At 35.7% G+C, this 15,513-nt stretch overlaps 1 protein-coding gene across 6 annotated transcripts in view; it reads right to left on the bottom strand.

The window, feature by feature from the left end:
• Positions 1–15,513, bottom strand: part of REPS1 (RALBP1 associated Eps domain containing 1) — an 80,088-nt gene that overhangs the window by 33,356 nt on the left and 31,219 nt on the right. For 5 of the 6 annotated variants that reach the window (XM_060115108.1, XM_060115111.1, XM_060115109.1 and 2 more), the window contains exons 2-8: positions 7,280–7,403; positions 5,456–5,652; positions 5,170–5,323; positions 4,489–4,613; positions 3,818–3,980; positions 3,476–3,539; positions 2,176–2,330 (exon numbers count right to left, since the gene is read on the bottom strand). In XM_060115108.1, coding sequence (XP_059971091.1) covers positions 2,176–2,330; positions 3,476–3,539; positions 3,818–3,980; positions 4,489–4,613; positions 5,170–5,323; positions 5,456–5,652; positions 7,280–7,403 — 982 coding nt within the window. The remainder of the gene's footprint in view (positions 1–2,175; positions 2,331–3,475; positions 3,540–3,817; positions 3,981–4,488; positions 4,614–5,169; positions 5,324–5,455; positions 5,653–7,279; positions 7,404–15,513) is intronic. The other variant, XM_060115110.1, reaches the window with a different exon arrangement.

Here is a 15,513-nt window from a genome sequence, read left to right as displayed (position 1 = left end):
ATGTGTGCCATAATGAACAGCACATAGGATATGCTGTGCAAGATCAGAGAAGATAGAAACCACCTTTGCCTGTAAGGCACAAAGTCTCCACAGAAGGAATATTTATGATAAGTTCTCAGATCAGCCAAAAGAAAGTGTTTGGGTATGCCTCCTTTAACTGGGAACTTCTAAGAACACAGCTATTTTAAAATGTTTTTTAAGGATACTGATTGAATCACAGGGTCACATGACAATTTCTATATTCAAAGGACTTTGTGTCATGAACCTCAGGCTTATGATAGGTAGGAGAAAAAAGATTAAATGGTTCTTCCCACCTCAAAATAGAACTCCAAATTCATCATTTGAAAGTAGGCAAAGTAGATCTTAATCTAATATTGTGTGGTCAAAATGTTTACAATAAATTTGACTGGAAAACCATATAATATTATGTTAGAATTGGAAAAAGCTGAGTCTTTGACACCTTTAAAATTATAGTTAGAGCAATAGTGTATAGATACATGCAGGCAAAAAACCAGAGTGTCTCTTTGCTAAACAAATCTAACAGGTGTAAAAAGACAAATGCCCAGGAAAGAACCTCTTGCATCATCAGCCTTAAAATTCCATCAGTAGATCAACATGACAAAGAACCAGACTTTATTTAAATTAAAGAAAGAAAAAAAAGACTCTACTGACTACATGCAAAAGCCAGATTCACCTATCTGAATCCAATAGATAACAAGATCAGACAAGTCTCTAGAAAATGACATACAACAGAATAAGCTTGACTTATTTCTTGTATTAGTATACTATCAGTTTTTAAAAAATTAAAGTCATAGAAAAACTCTACATACAAGCCTAATTTATAAATCAATGATGCAGCAAGTCTGTAGCTATCAAAACTGCTTCCCTTTTGGCTACTAGCAAAAAGCTAAATAAAGAAGTGATTTTTGTTTATTTCCTAATTAGGTAAACCAAAGAACTCTGAAGCAAAATTATCTGACAAAACCACTTAGCTTTCAGCTCAAGTTAGAGGGTAACTGATGCCAAATAACTACCTGAAATGATTAGGCAAATCCTAGGATTCTCACAGGATAATGTTTCTAAAAAACTGACATCAACAGTAAATTATTTAATCAACCTATTGGTTGATAAAAGGTCAGGATACAATTCAGGTCTTAAAATATGAATGGCATCAAATCCACATTTCAGGTGGAGAAACAGAAGGAAAAAATAAGAGTAAATGGTTAGAACTTGCCCAAGGAAGGTCACAGAGTAACTAGCAAAACTAGAAGCACACTCAGATTCTTAACTCCAAGGAGACTGTTCTCTTCCTGACAAAAATGACATGTATATGGTTCTTTCCGTATAATTTAGACAGTGAAGTCATATGACTTGCATTTCTGAGTTAAACAGACGTTGCCCTTTTAAAAGCCAAATTCCGTTCTATCTTCTCTTTTTAAAAGCATAAAATTCCTTCCAACATAAAATACGAGAATTTAGATAGAAAAATTGAAAACAATAATTTAGTTTTAATTAGGCGCATTAAGAATTTAGCATTAATGTCCTCTTATTCATTCAGAATGTAAGAAAAAAGTACTCATTGTTTACCCCTTGTAGTCTTATTTCCTTTTAAAGAAAGTTACCAGTAAATATGAGCACTTATAAAAGCATTCTTGTAAACATTTTTTAAAAAGCGCTATCTACAATCAAATACAAATTTCCCAGATTTCTTTAGAGTCTGAAGAAAAGAGGTGGGCTTTTTAAAGGAAAATGCTTGCGGACTGCAGAGGTCTAAGGATAAACCAGGCATTCCCTTCAACAAATCAAGATGCATTAAATGGAAAAATGTTGATAATAAAGACAGGCTACTTTACCCACTTCAGACAATTTATAATGCAATTAAAGGCAGCAAAGTAACAAGACACTATGAAATGCTCTTCAGATCTCTGCAAGTCACTAGTGTAAGGTGAAATAGTGGCATGTATTCTTAATCTCTTTATTTAAAGTTTACTAAATAAGCCAAGCCATTAATCCAGGTTCAGCCTGTACATCCTATTCTGATGGCAAATCTACGTGCTTCTGATGAAATGTTTATGCTCTTAAACTAAGTTTTAACGTCTATCTTTATTTTGCTTTGAGAATCAAGTGTTATGTTTATTAAACATGCAATCAGGTCTCTTCAGCTCCCGATCTTACCTGCTGAATCTTCCAAATCAATCAGCTTGGGCATTAAGCTTTCAGGGAGTTTTTCCGGTAAGTCGTAGCCATTCTTCCTAGCAACTACCAGATGAAAAGCAGCACAAAACTCATCCAGTGTCAAGGCTCCATCTTTATCAAAGTCTGAGAGTTCCCTAGAAGAAAAACTTAGTATTAATATAATCATATTCTTCTTTGACTCCCTTTAGGTCTCAAAAAGAAGAGAAATCCTTTCCCAGAAAATAGCAATCTATAATTTTTTAAATTCCATAGATGGAAAGATATGTAATAAAACAAATATAGCAAACTGTTAACTGTAGGCAGCGGGCATATGGGTGTTCAAGGAACAATTCTTTAAGCTTTTCTGTATGCCTTAAATTCTCAAAATAAAATGCTGACGAAACAGTCCCAATAAATAAAGTCACCAAAAAATGACCTTTAACCCATATGCATTTTTAGTAACAGGATTTAGTTAAAGCTAGGCTTAGTTAGTAAGTCACTGAAATTTTTAAAAACTGTTTTTATTGTTATCAAACTTCTCCATGTATGCACTTTAAAGCATCCAATAGAATTACAAGGCTTGATACAAAGAAAGAGTAGCCCCACCCTGATGTCGATTTTCTGACTGCAGATGCAACCATTTTTTTATCCATTACCTTAAACTACATAAATAGCATGCACATATTGCTAGTTCTTGATTTTTCGGTTTTAGGCATTATCTACCTACTTCCTACCATAGCATCCTATGCTTCTAAAAACCTTAATAACAAAATAATTTAGAATGTAAAGAAATACACTGATATACAGTAGAAATAACATTTGTTTATCCAATAATTGTTTTTAAAAAATAATCTGTGATTGTAATTTGTGTTTTAATGGCTAATTTCAACTACACAGCAGCTATCCCTGAGTCTCAGTCTATATTTAAATGGCAGCTAAGCATGTCCTTAAGATCATGCCTTGGTATAGGACTTACTAAACTTGTTAAAAAACAAATGTGATAAACATAACCATGTATGAGCAAACTAGCTTTTATTCCACACATTATGCTTTCAACAAGAAACAGGTGATACAGCTTAAAGAATTTTATAGCACATTGTAAAGAACTACTACAGTGTTATCACATTTCTTTTCTAAAGAGTGAGAGAGAAGCTGGCTATTATAAGGCAATACTGAGTTCTTTGAGATTATTCTTGAAAAGGTTACTCTAATAGTTTATTTTTTAAAGTGCAAAAATCTACCTGCTATAAACTCCTCTGAAACAACCCACATTACCCAACTAATGATATACCACACTTACCAAATATGAGAAAGTTCAAGAATAGGAAGTTTTGATTTTGTAAAAAACTCTTTAGCTGCAGATCCTGAAATATTAAAACAGTGTTGTTTAATGTTATTCTGAACTTAAAGCTCCAAGAATAAAATGTGAGGTAAGAGTCTTAAGACTTTTGTCACTGCGAAAAAGGTAACCGTAACATGTGTACATGTCATGTTTTTGGTTTCCAGCGATTATAAAGTTTTTAGGCAATTTGAGAATTAATTTATCCTTTATAATCTCTGACCAATAAAACCATGTTTTTGAGATTATGAAATTGAAATTGTCCTATCCCATCTAGAAGAACTTCTGTTTTTAACAACTCACCTGGAATAAATCCGTTTAGATCAGGCTGAATGGTTTTAAATTGATTTACATAATACTGTCTTTGTTCATCTGTTATTTTCCAGGGATCGTCATAACTACTGGATTGCCTACGAATTTCATTGGCAGTTGTAGCTGATGCTACAGTTCGTACTGTTGTCTGGTCCTGTAATGAAACATTTTTTCCTCAGTACAGCATCTATCTATATGATTACATGGACCAAGATCGCTAGGTTACTTATCTTTGAAAGTAAAACTTATTTTTTGTGGATGTTTAAAAAATAAGAAGTCTTCAGAAACTCATCAGCAAACCACATATTTGCTATATAGATTATTAAACGTTTTTGCACAATGATTATATAAATGTGTAGAACGACAGCAATATGTAAGCAACAGAAAGTTATGTAAAATGTGCTAAGAAAGCCAAGCAAATATATTCCTAGATGCAGAAACCTTTCAAAACTTCACTATGGAATCAGCAAGAAAATCAGCCAAAACTTTCAGTGAAACATTCCAATGAAAACAGACTTGAAGAAAACGCACAGAGTTCTGTTTTTTTTGTAAAAGAGTGAACTTGCATTTATAAAATTTGCAACAGCAAAATATGAAAACAATGACTGCAGCAATACTCTGAATGAAGCAAATAAAAATGCAATACCAATAAAATGTCACACCTGGACAGAAGCAGGATGCATGGTTAAAAGAGTACTGGTTGGTGGAGTATCTGCAAAACTGACCCAATTTTCTTGAGGTGGAGGTGGAGAATGCCCTGACCATACTGCATCACCAGCAGAAGAACCTAAAAGCAGAATGGGTAAACATGCTGACTCATTTTTGGAGAAAAAAATAAAGTTACAAGGTTTTTAATGATAACAAATCACCACACACATATAAAAGTTTTCTTTTAAATGCTAACTTTGAAGAAATGTTAACAATTTCCAAAATGGAATCTTTTCTGTCAATTTAAAATTATACCTCATTTGGTATAACCAATTTATTGCTGTAATAAGCAATATAGCAGCAGAATCATTTTTACAACAAAGTGTACATCCCTTCACTAATATAATCTATACTTAGGAATATATCCCTAGGAATATTTATTTATTCATTTTACCCTTCAGAGAATCTGATCCCAGTAAACTTTTGTCTAAGCATCATAGATATAAATAAATGCAATTACCACTCTTCAAAGTGATATATCTACTTAGAAACTTTCACAGTTGGCTTTTGCTTCTCTTTAAGGCATTTAACATATAATTAAAAATTGACTTGGAGGCAACTCTTAAAGGAACATTATCAAGCCTTCTTCAATTTACAACCCTTAATAAATGTTACTTTAAAAAATTTCTAAATACCTGATTGTGCTTCACCAAAGGGAGACCAAAATGGCCCAGGTCCTGCAAGAGGCCTCTCACTGTTTCCTCCACTGGGATGGCGGCTGTGCTTCCTCCATGTGTGTGGAGAAGTTGGTGGAGACTGCTGTGGCGAAACTACTGGGGATACAGGTTCCTAGAAAGAACATCATTACTTTAAAATTTAAATTTTAAGGTAACATTTTCATTACTAAGGCACTCAATAAATGTTTCAGTGTAAGCATCAGCACAGGACATCAACTGGTAGCATTTACACGCAAGTGCTTACCTGCTGATCTGCAGATGTACGAGGCTGGACAGTATCATGGCTTGTGGATCCCTTTTTCACTTGCCCCCTGCCCGGTGGTGGGGGAATTACACCAGAATAAGACCCTTGATTTTCAGAGTCTGAAGAATATGAAGCTGCATGACGAGATTCCTGTTCATTCTTTGAAGCAACAAATCTTGGCAGAGGAAGGTCCTTTACTGTTAACCACAAAAATAATTTACTTCAAAATAAAAAACGGTATACATACGAAAAACTGAAATAAGAGATGAATTTGACATTAGAAAGAATTTTTGCAAAAACTGATACAGAAACAACAGACACAAAATGTTTATCTCTACAAAATTCAGATCATCTCCCTTAGATTGTTTAGGGAAACTCTAACCTAGAAAGAAGTAGTAACACCAAACTGTCCTTAAGGAGTTAAGCTGTATTAAATGTTCATTGCATGTCTGGCCCTATGCTTGTACTTTATATCTATCTCGTCTCATAACCATATCAACCCCATTTTACAGAGAAAGAAACTGAGACTCCAAGATACCAAGGTCATTGACAGTTAGGATTTGCACCCAGGTGAGTCAGACCCCGAAGCCTAGGCTGTTTCTACTCACACTGGTTCCCTAAAGGAAGATGTTAGAGCTCTAAGCAAAATAAGAATATGTCACTAAGTTTGAGACTAGATTAATCTAGACATTTTCATTGCAGAAATTCCTGAAAACATCTTACTGTTCACCTACCAAGGACACAGAACAAGGCGTTAGTTACACCCACCCACTTTAGTCTAGCTTATGACACTCCTACAGGCAAATATTCTACATTCAATTTTAAATAGAGAAGAGGATAAAAGACTGAGAATTTCTCTGCACACTTTTAGACTAGAACAATACAGCAGCAGAACCATTTTTAGAGGAAAGTGTACTTCCTTCCACCATGATTACCAGAATTTCTCTTTAGAATCTCCACATTAAGAAGGGAAAACATTGTTTATTCAGCATTTATGTAAAGGAATTCAAAATTACCTGAAAAGAATGTAAACTCTCAACTCTAGAACAATGATACGTGGCAAACCAGAGCTCCACAATGAAAACCTCTGGATGACTAATAAACTGAGCTGGTACTTAAAACTATGTTATAAAAATTCTAATTCTAATTCTAAAACCTCAAGTTTTCTCTTGCCTGCCTTTCCTATGAAAACCAAAGAACTCTGCATTTAAGTGCCTACCTTTATAGAATTTCCATCTACTTAGGCATCAATGAGCCTCCAAGTAACAGAAAAACAAATTATCCTAGGTGACATTTGTAAGGTGGTTAGATGCTTGTATTTGGGTTTTAGTCTGCCAATATTTTTAATACTGTGTCTGTCAATCAAAGTTTTGGGTAACTAATACTTTCTAATTTCAAATGGAGCTTTCATGGCTTTTCCAAACAGGAAAACACAAAGTATAATGTTGTTTTATACTTAGTTAGTAGAAAAGAATATAAGGAAAGCATATATGAAGATGGGCACTATAATTCATCATTTCCCTTGATAAAATGATTCATCTAAATTCTAAGCAATTTTTAGTAAATTAATTTTTAAAAATTACCATTTTAACAGTTTTTATATTACCATCAAATATGTATGAAGTACATATATGCCATAACAGAGTTAAGACAGACATATTTTTCTAATATTAACAAATGAAAAGAGCATGGTAGTAAAAGACATGACACTAACTCAACGTCACAAATGCCACTGAAACATCAGAAAGACTCAACAGTTCTGACTTTACTTCATTTGTGATTAGAAGTTCATTTTCATTTCAGTTACTAATATTCCATATTTACCTGTATTTATACTTTCCACTCTTAAAGGGAAGCCAGACTGGGCAACAGCTACAAGTTTCAAAGCAATATAGAACTGACTTCTTCCAAAATAACCAAGTCTAGTTGCACCACAAAGCTCCATAATCTATAAAAGAACACAATGTTAACATTAAGAATTATGACAATAATTCTCCACATAAGCAGCTATCTAACTTCTGTTTATAACTTCTCCAAAATACACAGCTGACATATGGTATATTACTCTCAACTGACAACCAACTTCCTCAAGTTTCAGGTTTAAATGTTTGAAAATAAAAAGGCACTGACCTTACAATAAGAGGGTTATCATTCTCCTACGTATTAAAATTCATGTGATAAGCAACTACATTTTATTAAGAATCGTATCTTTTAGAAACAAATGTACCATCTACTCTTCTTCATAAACACTGTGCATACAATAGGGCCAAAAGTTTCTGCAACTAATGGATTATTAAGCAGCCATTTAAAGAAAGTCATAAAATGACATAGTAAGTGGGAAAAGGCAGGATGCATAATTTTAACTACATAAACACAACTTTTAAAACAACCAGATATATAAAAATTCTGCCAACAAATTTGTTAGGTGAGATTAACAGTATGGTTTTTTTCCCCCTCTTATTTTCCAGATTATATTTAATGTGGTTATACTACTTTTCTTTAAAACAATCATTTTTGTTTGTTTGTTTGTTTGTTTTAAAGCATGAAGGCTTTCAAGGATCATTCTAATCACTCAACAAGTATTTCTCGACTGGCTACTACAAGTATCAGACTAGAAAAGAGAATTTTAAGTTACAAGATTAAATTATAATCCCCAAAGCTGGAGTAACATCTACTATACAGACATCATAAAGTAATCTTAAAACAAGCACTAAATATCCTTGTCTCAGCTTCTCAAAAAACTCAACTTCTTGTACAAAGGGAACATATTTTGTCTATTTTCTTTTCCCCAAAACACTCAAAGGAAGATTAAGGTACCTGAGATGCTGTGGTACTAATCAGAAGTATTTACTAGAATTGCAAAAAAGTACCTATCAATGGTTCAGCAACATATCACAATAACAATAACCATTTGTTCACTTGCACAAGGAAAAAAGACAGTCATTTTTGCTATGAACAATCAGCACAGGAGGAAGTTGCTGTTCTGCCACTAAGGGGCATCACTTCTGTGTACATTTTAAAGGGCAAGGAGGATAAAGGGGCAGGTTTACATTAAGGGAACTAGGAGGAAAAGGAGGGCGAGAGTTAAGAATAGAAGAGCACACAGCCCTGCAGGCTATGCAGGCACTGTGTTATGATTACTGTGCCCACTTGGAACCCCTTAAGGGATCATTTCATATCTTGGATTACTTTGGCTTATAAACCAAAGCGTCTAAAATATTCCAGGTAAATGCTAGATAAATAACGGGAAGACCTAAAAGGAGATCACCCGTGGTTTCTTTAGCCTCGTTACATCCATTTCAGGTGCCTGTGGGACTTTCGGGGGAGTTACCCGGGGAACAGTTGGCAACACAGAGGCAGTGTTCAGAAGGGAGCACGTTGAGGAGATATGCTCCACAGATGGGAAGCAGACAGGAGGTGATGCCCGAAGCTGGGGGAGTAAATGAGACTGCCAGCAAGCCCAGAGCAGTGAAAGGAAACCTAACAGGCAGGTATAAAAAGGACCCTATGAAAGAGATAGTGGGAAAAAGTACCAGCAGGAAGTGGGAAACCAAGGGTGGGAAGAGGCTCTGGAAGGTGGGAGCAAGCCTTAAAAGAAACAATCATTGCACAAACAGGTTTAGGTACAGGGTGTTCAAGATGAAAACCAACCTGAACTCACCACAAGAAATTAATTATGGAATAGCCATATAAAGAGAAAAATACGTAGCCTTTAAAACTCACTTATAGCATTAATGTTATGGAAACAAAAAGCAGAACACAAAGCAGTGTATACATAAGCATAACCTAATTCTATTATGATATGTACATATAAGAGGTAGTGAATACGCCAGCGTTTATTTCTGGGTGCTGAGATTAAGGGATATTTCTATGTTTTCTTTACATGAGACTGTATTTACTACCCAAAATATATAATATCATTTAATCAGAAAAATGATAAATATTGGTAACTTCTAAAAAGGAGAAATAGTGGGATCCAATTAAAAAAGGGGGGGAAATGTACTGTATGTTTTGCAATTAGGTTTTTGCTGCTCGAGCCGTTATCGAGATGCGGTAGGGTAAAATCTAGTTTGCAATGGGTTAAGGAATAAACAGGAGGAATTTAAGTAGAAAGACAGGTACAAAACAGGTTAAGATACTTGGCTTTGAAAGAAAGTAAGTTTACAAGGGTAATTTTGCTTCTCTTAAGTCTCTGAGCTAGTCAGCAGAACAGGCACTAGAAATAAGGTCTTTTGATTCCAAACCCAAAGCTCTTCCCAGGACGTGGGGTGGAAATGGGGTGTGATGGGTAGAAGAGAAAGGAGAAATACTATCTTTCTGTTGTATCAGACATAACAAAATCTTAAGAGCCTGTATGCCAAGCTGCCACCTCAGGACTCGGGAAAGATGTTCTGAAAGAGGAGATAAAAGGAATCAAAGGCAATATCTGCAATTATTCCTCTACAACTGATCCTGGCTGCATCACCTAAAAAACTCACTTTGCGGCCCAAGTCAGGCATGTGTGTCACTGTGTCTCTCCCCAAGCTACCCCTACTGCAGAGGCCATCAGCCCACGAACACAGGAGAGAAGGAAAGGAGCTATGACATACAAATTTACAAAAATAACTCCTGATGAAGTATTCTAAAGAAGTCTATCAAGAAGAAAATAGACTAAATTACCAATAAGTCTAAATTACCATCACACTCTTGTGAATTAGACAAAATTCGTCTCTAAAGAAATGCTTGGAATAAATTCCTAGAAGGAGACCTGCTAAACCAAACTATACATATGTTTAAAAATTAGCTATAGCCAATTGCCTTTCAAAAAGGTTACCAAAGGGCTTCTCTGGTGGTGCAGTGGTTGAGAGTCCGCCTGCCGATGCAGCGGACACGGGTTCGTGCCCCGGTCCGGGAAGATCCCACATGCCGCGGAGCGGCTGGGCCACTCAGCAGTGAGAGGCCCACGTACAGCCAAAAAAAAAAAAAAAAAAAGGTTACCAAAATTTATTCTCTCACTGTCAGTATGAGAGTGTTTCTCATCTATTTCACCAGTAACTTATTTATTTCTGACCCCCTGTGTGACACAGTTCTACATAGAACCTGGACCTGTAACATTCTTCTTTAATTACTTTAGCCTTATAATATTTAAATACCTGATAGGGTTAGCCCAGCCTTCACTTTTTGTTCTTTAGAATTTTCTTTGCTATTCTCACATTACTTAATCTTTCAAATAATCTTTAGAATCATTTATTGAAATAAGCTGAGACTTTAATTGGGACGGCAATTCATGTACAGTCTGGTTCCTAACTTTAACAAGACCACTTCAGTGTTTTATCATTAAGGGCTAACACTCTGCAACACCTTTGTTAAGAAACTATTCAGCTAGTTCCACTATTCTAATAGTTTTGTTTGGGGCTTTATATTTTTAAAAAACACAGATAGATGTTAGTTTTATTGTGTGCACTTGGGGGCAGAAAACTAAAAGATGATCATTTTTCCCTCTGGTCTTATTAATAGAGTTCCTAACATCAAACCATCCTTTGATCCCTGAAATGAATTCCATTTAGTCATGGTGCATTACTTTCTCAAATAATATTTATCTAAAATTTTAACCATAATCTTAAAATGATTAAGCTTTTTTAAAAAAGCTATACCTGAAAGGTTTGGAACTGGTGTTACATTGGCTTTGTAAACACAACTAGTAAGCTTTACTTTTTTCCTGCTTTAAATAGATTAGGAATTTCATGATCCTTAAAGATTTGGAAGAAAATTCACCTATGACACTGGGTAGGCAATATCTCTGATATATTTCTCTGTTTTTTCCAAGTTATTTGGAATAAACTAGGTTTTCTATCTATAAAATATCTGATAATTTCCTAGAAAACTATTTATTGCCTCTAAATTTTGAAATTTATTATTAGTTCAGCATTATTCAAAGTAGCCTCACTCTTTTAATTACCTCTTTATGGTAATTTTCCCTTATTCTAAATCATGCGTATTTGTGTGCAAGCTCACACAGTTGCCTGATCGTGAGAACTACTTAAAGCTCTTCTTAGGATACAGATTCCCAGATCTCTTCCAATAGATTCTAACTCACCTAGGAAACCAGGCCAGTGAGTGGTTGCTGGTATACTACTGATAGCCACTACAACCGATTAAGCTTTATTTTCTTAACATTGTAAAATTTATATGCTCATGGTAAAATAAATAAAATAGTACTTGGGACATAGAACTAAAAGTTCTTATAATACTCATCAAAAGTAACCATTATTTTATGTTTTTCCAATTTTTTCTACATATATACAAACATATGAGCACACATACTTCACACACACTTTTTATACATGTAGGGTCATACTATATATGATTTTTTCCACATAATATTACTCAAAGGTCTTCTTATATCAGCATATATAGGTCCCTCTCATTTTTTTACACAGCATTCCATTGCCTGGATATTCCTATTACAAATTAATTAACCCCTTACTGATGAACATTTAGGATTTTCCAGCTTTCTATTACAAATAATGCCATAAACATTCATGTGTACGTATCTTTGTATACTTGTACAACTGTAGAACAAATTTCTAGAAATGGAATATGCTTTAAAATGTAACACAGTCAAGTACTATTAACTCTGAATGACTGTAACATCTTACTGACAGGCACAGAACCCTGGCTGCCTGTTCTGAGATGAGAGGGAGGAAGGGGGGTGGGGAGAGAGAGAGAGGTGTCAAAGTTTTCATTAATTTTATTGGATTCAAAAAGGAATACTAGCCTTAAATAAATAGCATCAATTTCTTTTCTAAATGCTCTGTTTAATAATATTTACAAAAAAGCCACTAAATTCTAGGAAGGAAAGATAAACTAGATTGTAGTTCACTTTAATACCTATAGAGATTACTGTGGTTGGGAAATCATTCTGTATCATTTATACAGTATTTGAGCAAGTGATATAACTTTAATGTGCCTCCGTTTCCTCATATGTAAACTGGGGAAAAGAATATACTACTTCATATGTTGTTGTGGAGATTCAATGAGACTGTACTTAATAGAGCACTTACAACAGTGTCTGGGCCACAAATATCATTATTATCACTTTTTATTTACTACCTGATCATAATGTACTTTATTTAGTCAGGGACTTCAGTAACTAAATCATTCCTGAAAACCACATTTTCTTGAGAGCTGAGAACTAATGCCTTTAAGCACCAAAGTGGGTTCTATTATAACTTTTGATGAAAAGTCTTCTAAAAGATGGGATGTTCTCATGCCTTCACAAGTATTTTGAACTTCTGGTTTAAGACAATACACTGAGTACAGGAATTTACCTCCTCTCCTTTCAGGAGCTTTATTAAAATGATAATAAGGGAACAAATTAAAAATAAATAAGAGGGAAAGGGGAACAATGAACTGACAGGAAATTTAAGTACATTTTAACAATTAGAAAGCAGATGGAGTCATGCCTAATGAAGTAGGGTAGAAGAAATCAGTGCCAAGAATATCCATGGAGAAGAATCAATTGGGCCTGCAAAATGCAGGGACTCACCCAGAAATGCTAGGTATGACTTGAGAGTGAGACTGGGACAGAGATGAAGCTCCCTATACCTACAGTTGCTCACAGAATATTAGCAACTAGACTCTACCCTCCAAGTGACAACAAACAAAAAACTAAAAAATGAAATGTCAGGGAAGTACTAGGACAGCTGATGTAGATAGGAGTTGTTGCCCCCGAGAAAAGCTTCTGTTTCTAGCATTTAGCAACCCAACTAAGACCAGAGTCTGACCCAGTCCTCCTACAGTGAGGCAGCCTTTTGAGGTGTTCTGCCCAAGTACACAGAGCTCAGTTTTTTTACTGCCTCAAAGATCAACAAGCAACTGCAGAAAGCCTACAGACTGGAAGAGAACTGCCGAATTTACAAATGGGAGAAAACAAACAAACCCTGAAAGACATAATTCATGGAAGAAAGAGCACTGAAAAATATTCTAGTGAGTATCCTCTGACAGATTTAAGATAACACTGTCTCACTCACAAAACAAGAACAGAATACTATGAAAAAGGAATGATCAGTGAATAAGACGTATGGAAATACAGCCAGTCCCTTGGTATCCACAGGGCACTGGTTCCAGGACCTGCCAGGGATACCAAAATCCTAGGATGCTTCAAGTCCTTGTAGCTGCCCCTCTGTATCCACAACTCTGCATCTGTAGATGAGGAACCCACAGGTACCAAGGGCCGACTGTATATTTGTTGGAAAAAATCTGCATGTTACTAGACTTGCACAGTTCAAACCCATGTTGTTCAAGGGTTAACTGTATACAAAGTTCAGTAAAAATACTAGAAGATTAAAAATAAAATTTCTCCAGAAGTAGGAAGGGGAAAGCTGAATTAGAAAATATGAGAAAAGAAACAAAGATTAATCCAGATGGGCCACATTTTTATTAAAATGAGGTCTACAAACGACACACAGAAAGGAGAAGAGTGATAATGAAAGAACAAGAGATTTACCCCCAAAGCTAAAGGACAGAAGTTTTCAGACTGAGAGCGTCTGAGTGCTCAACACAATGGGTTAAAGAATTCCTAAACACATTATTACTGTGGAACTTTAGAACACCAAGGATAAAACAAAGATCCTAAGAGTAGCCAGAATAGGTGTAGGGGCGGGCGATAAGGAAGAGAGGTACAGATCACTTAAGAAAAAAACACTAACTGGACTGGAATCAGACTTCTCATTGATAACACTGAATATCAGAAAACAATAAAGCAACATTCTCAAAGTTCTAAGAAAAATTATTTACAACCTAGAATTCCGTATCCAAATTAGCATCGATGATAACAAGAATATGGGGCTTCCCAGGTGGCGCAGTGGTTGAGAGTCTGCCTGCCAATGCAGGGGACACGGGTTCGTGCCCCAGTCCAGGAAGATCCCACATGCCAAGGAGCGGCTAGGCCCGTGAGCCATGGCCGCTGAGCCTGTGCTCCATAACGGGAGAGCCATAACAGTGAGAGGCCCGTGTACCGCAAAAAAAAAAAGATGATAACAAGAACAGACACTTTCATAGACGCAGAAATTTTAAAAAGTTTATCTCCTATGAACTCTTTCTTGGGAAAATGATGTTATTTAGCAAAATCTGGAGACATAGCATCCAGGAAAAAGTAGATACACACCAAGAAAGCGGGGAAATAAAGTTGCAGGAAAACAGCTATGCAACTGGGCCAAGGAGCCACCAGTTCAGATAAACTGACAGAAGGGTCCAGGAGGAAAATTTCAGAAAAAGTAAAGGGGAAGGAATGGATATGAAGGCAAACAGTGCAAGGAAAAAAAAAAAAGAAAGGCAGTTGAGAAAGTATCAGAATGTAATCACAGTACAATGCCTGGATCTGCAGTAAAATATTTATATCATCATAATGTAAATACTTTTTTACTTTGAATTTTTACACTCTAAAGTCAATCTGAAGTCAAAACAGTAAACAATTAAGAATTATGGTTCTAGAACAAGGTGCAAATGTTATCAATATTAAATATGTACAAGTAGAGCTAACAAGTTGAGAGGGGGAAGGATAAGAAGGTGAAGGGAGAAAGGCATGGGCTTCTGGTTTCTGGTCTAGCTGAACAAACCTAAAAAATCAAGAACTCTTCTTAGATCTGTAAGAGAACAGAGGTCATACAGCAAATTGCTGCCCCCAAACTGGAGACCAACAGAAAGCAAATACAGAGAATCACAACTTACTGGAAGAGAAACCCATCAACATCAACTTCCTCAAAACCAGTGCCAAGGAAGGGAAGAATAACTGATGTAAGAATAACTGTAACTGATGAATTGGTGTAGGCTCAGTGTGTACAAGTCTGAGAGAGAAAAATACAGGGGCCCCTTGTCACAGAGGGGCTTTACCTCCAGGAGGAACCTCTACCAGGTTCTCACAGAGAATATGGGAGAAAAACCCCTTTATGCTTCTGGCAGGGGGAGGGGAAAAGGAGCCATCTTGAAACCCACCAGAGCATTCTGGTCTTAACAAGGCCTGGCTTCAGGAGAAACTATTTAACCAGAGCCCAACCTGCCCAGTATTTATCAGAGCC

The sequence above is a fragment of the Mesoplodon densirostris genome, chromosome 12 (assembly GCF_025265405.1).
Source record: "Mesoplodon densirostris isolate mMesDen1 chromosome 12, mMesDen1 primary haplotype, whole genome shotgun sequence".
NCBI classification, from domain to species: Eukaryota; Metazoa; Chordata; class Mammalia; order Artiodactyla; family Ziphiidae; genus Mesoplodon; species Mesoplodon densirostris.
This window is presented reverse-complemented; position numbering and strand designations above follow the sequence as displayed.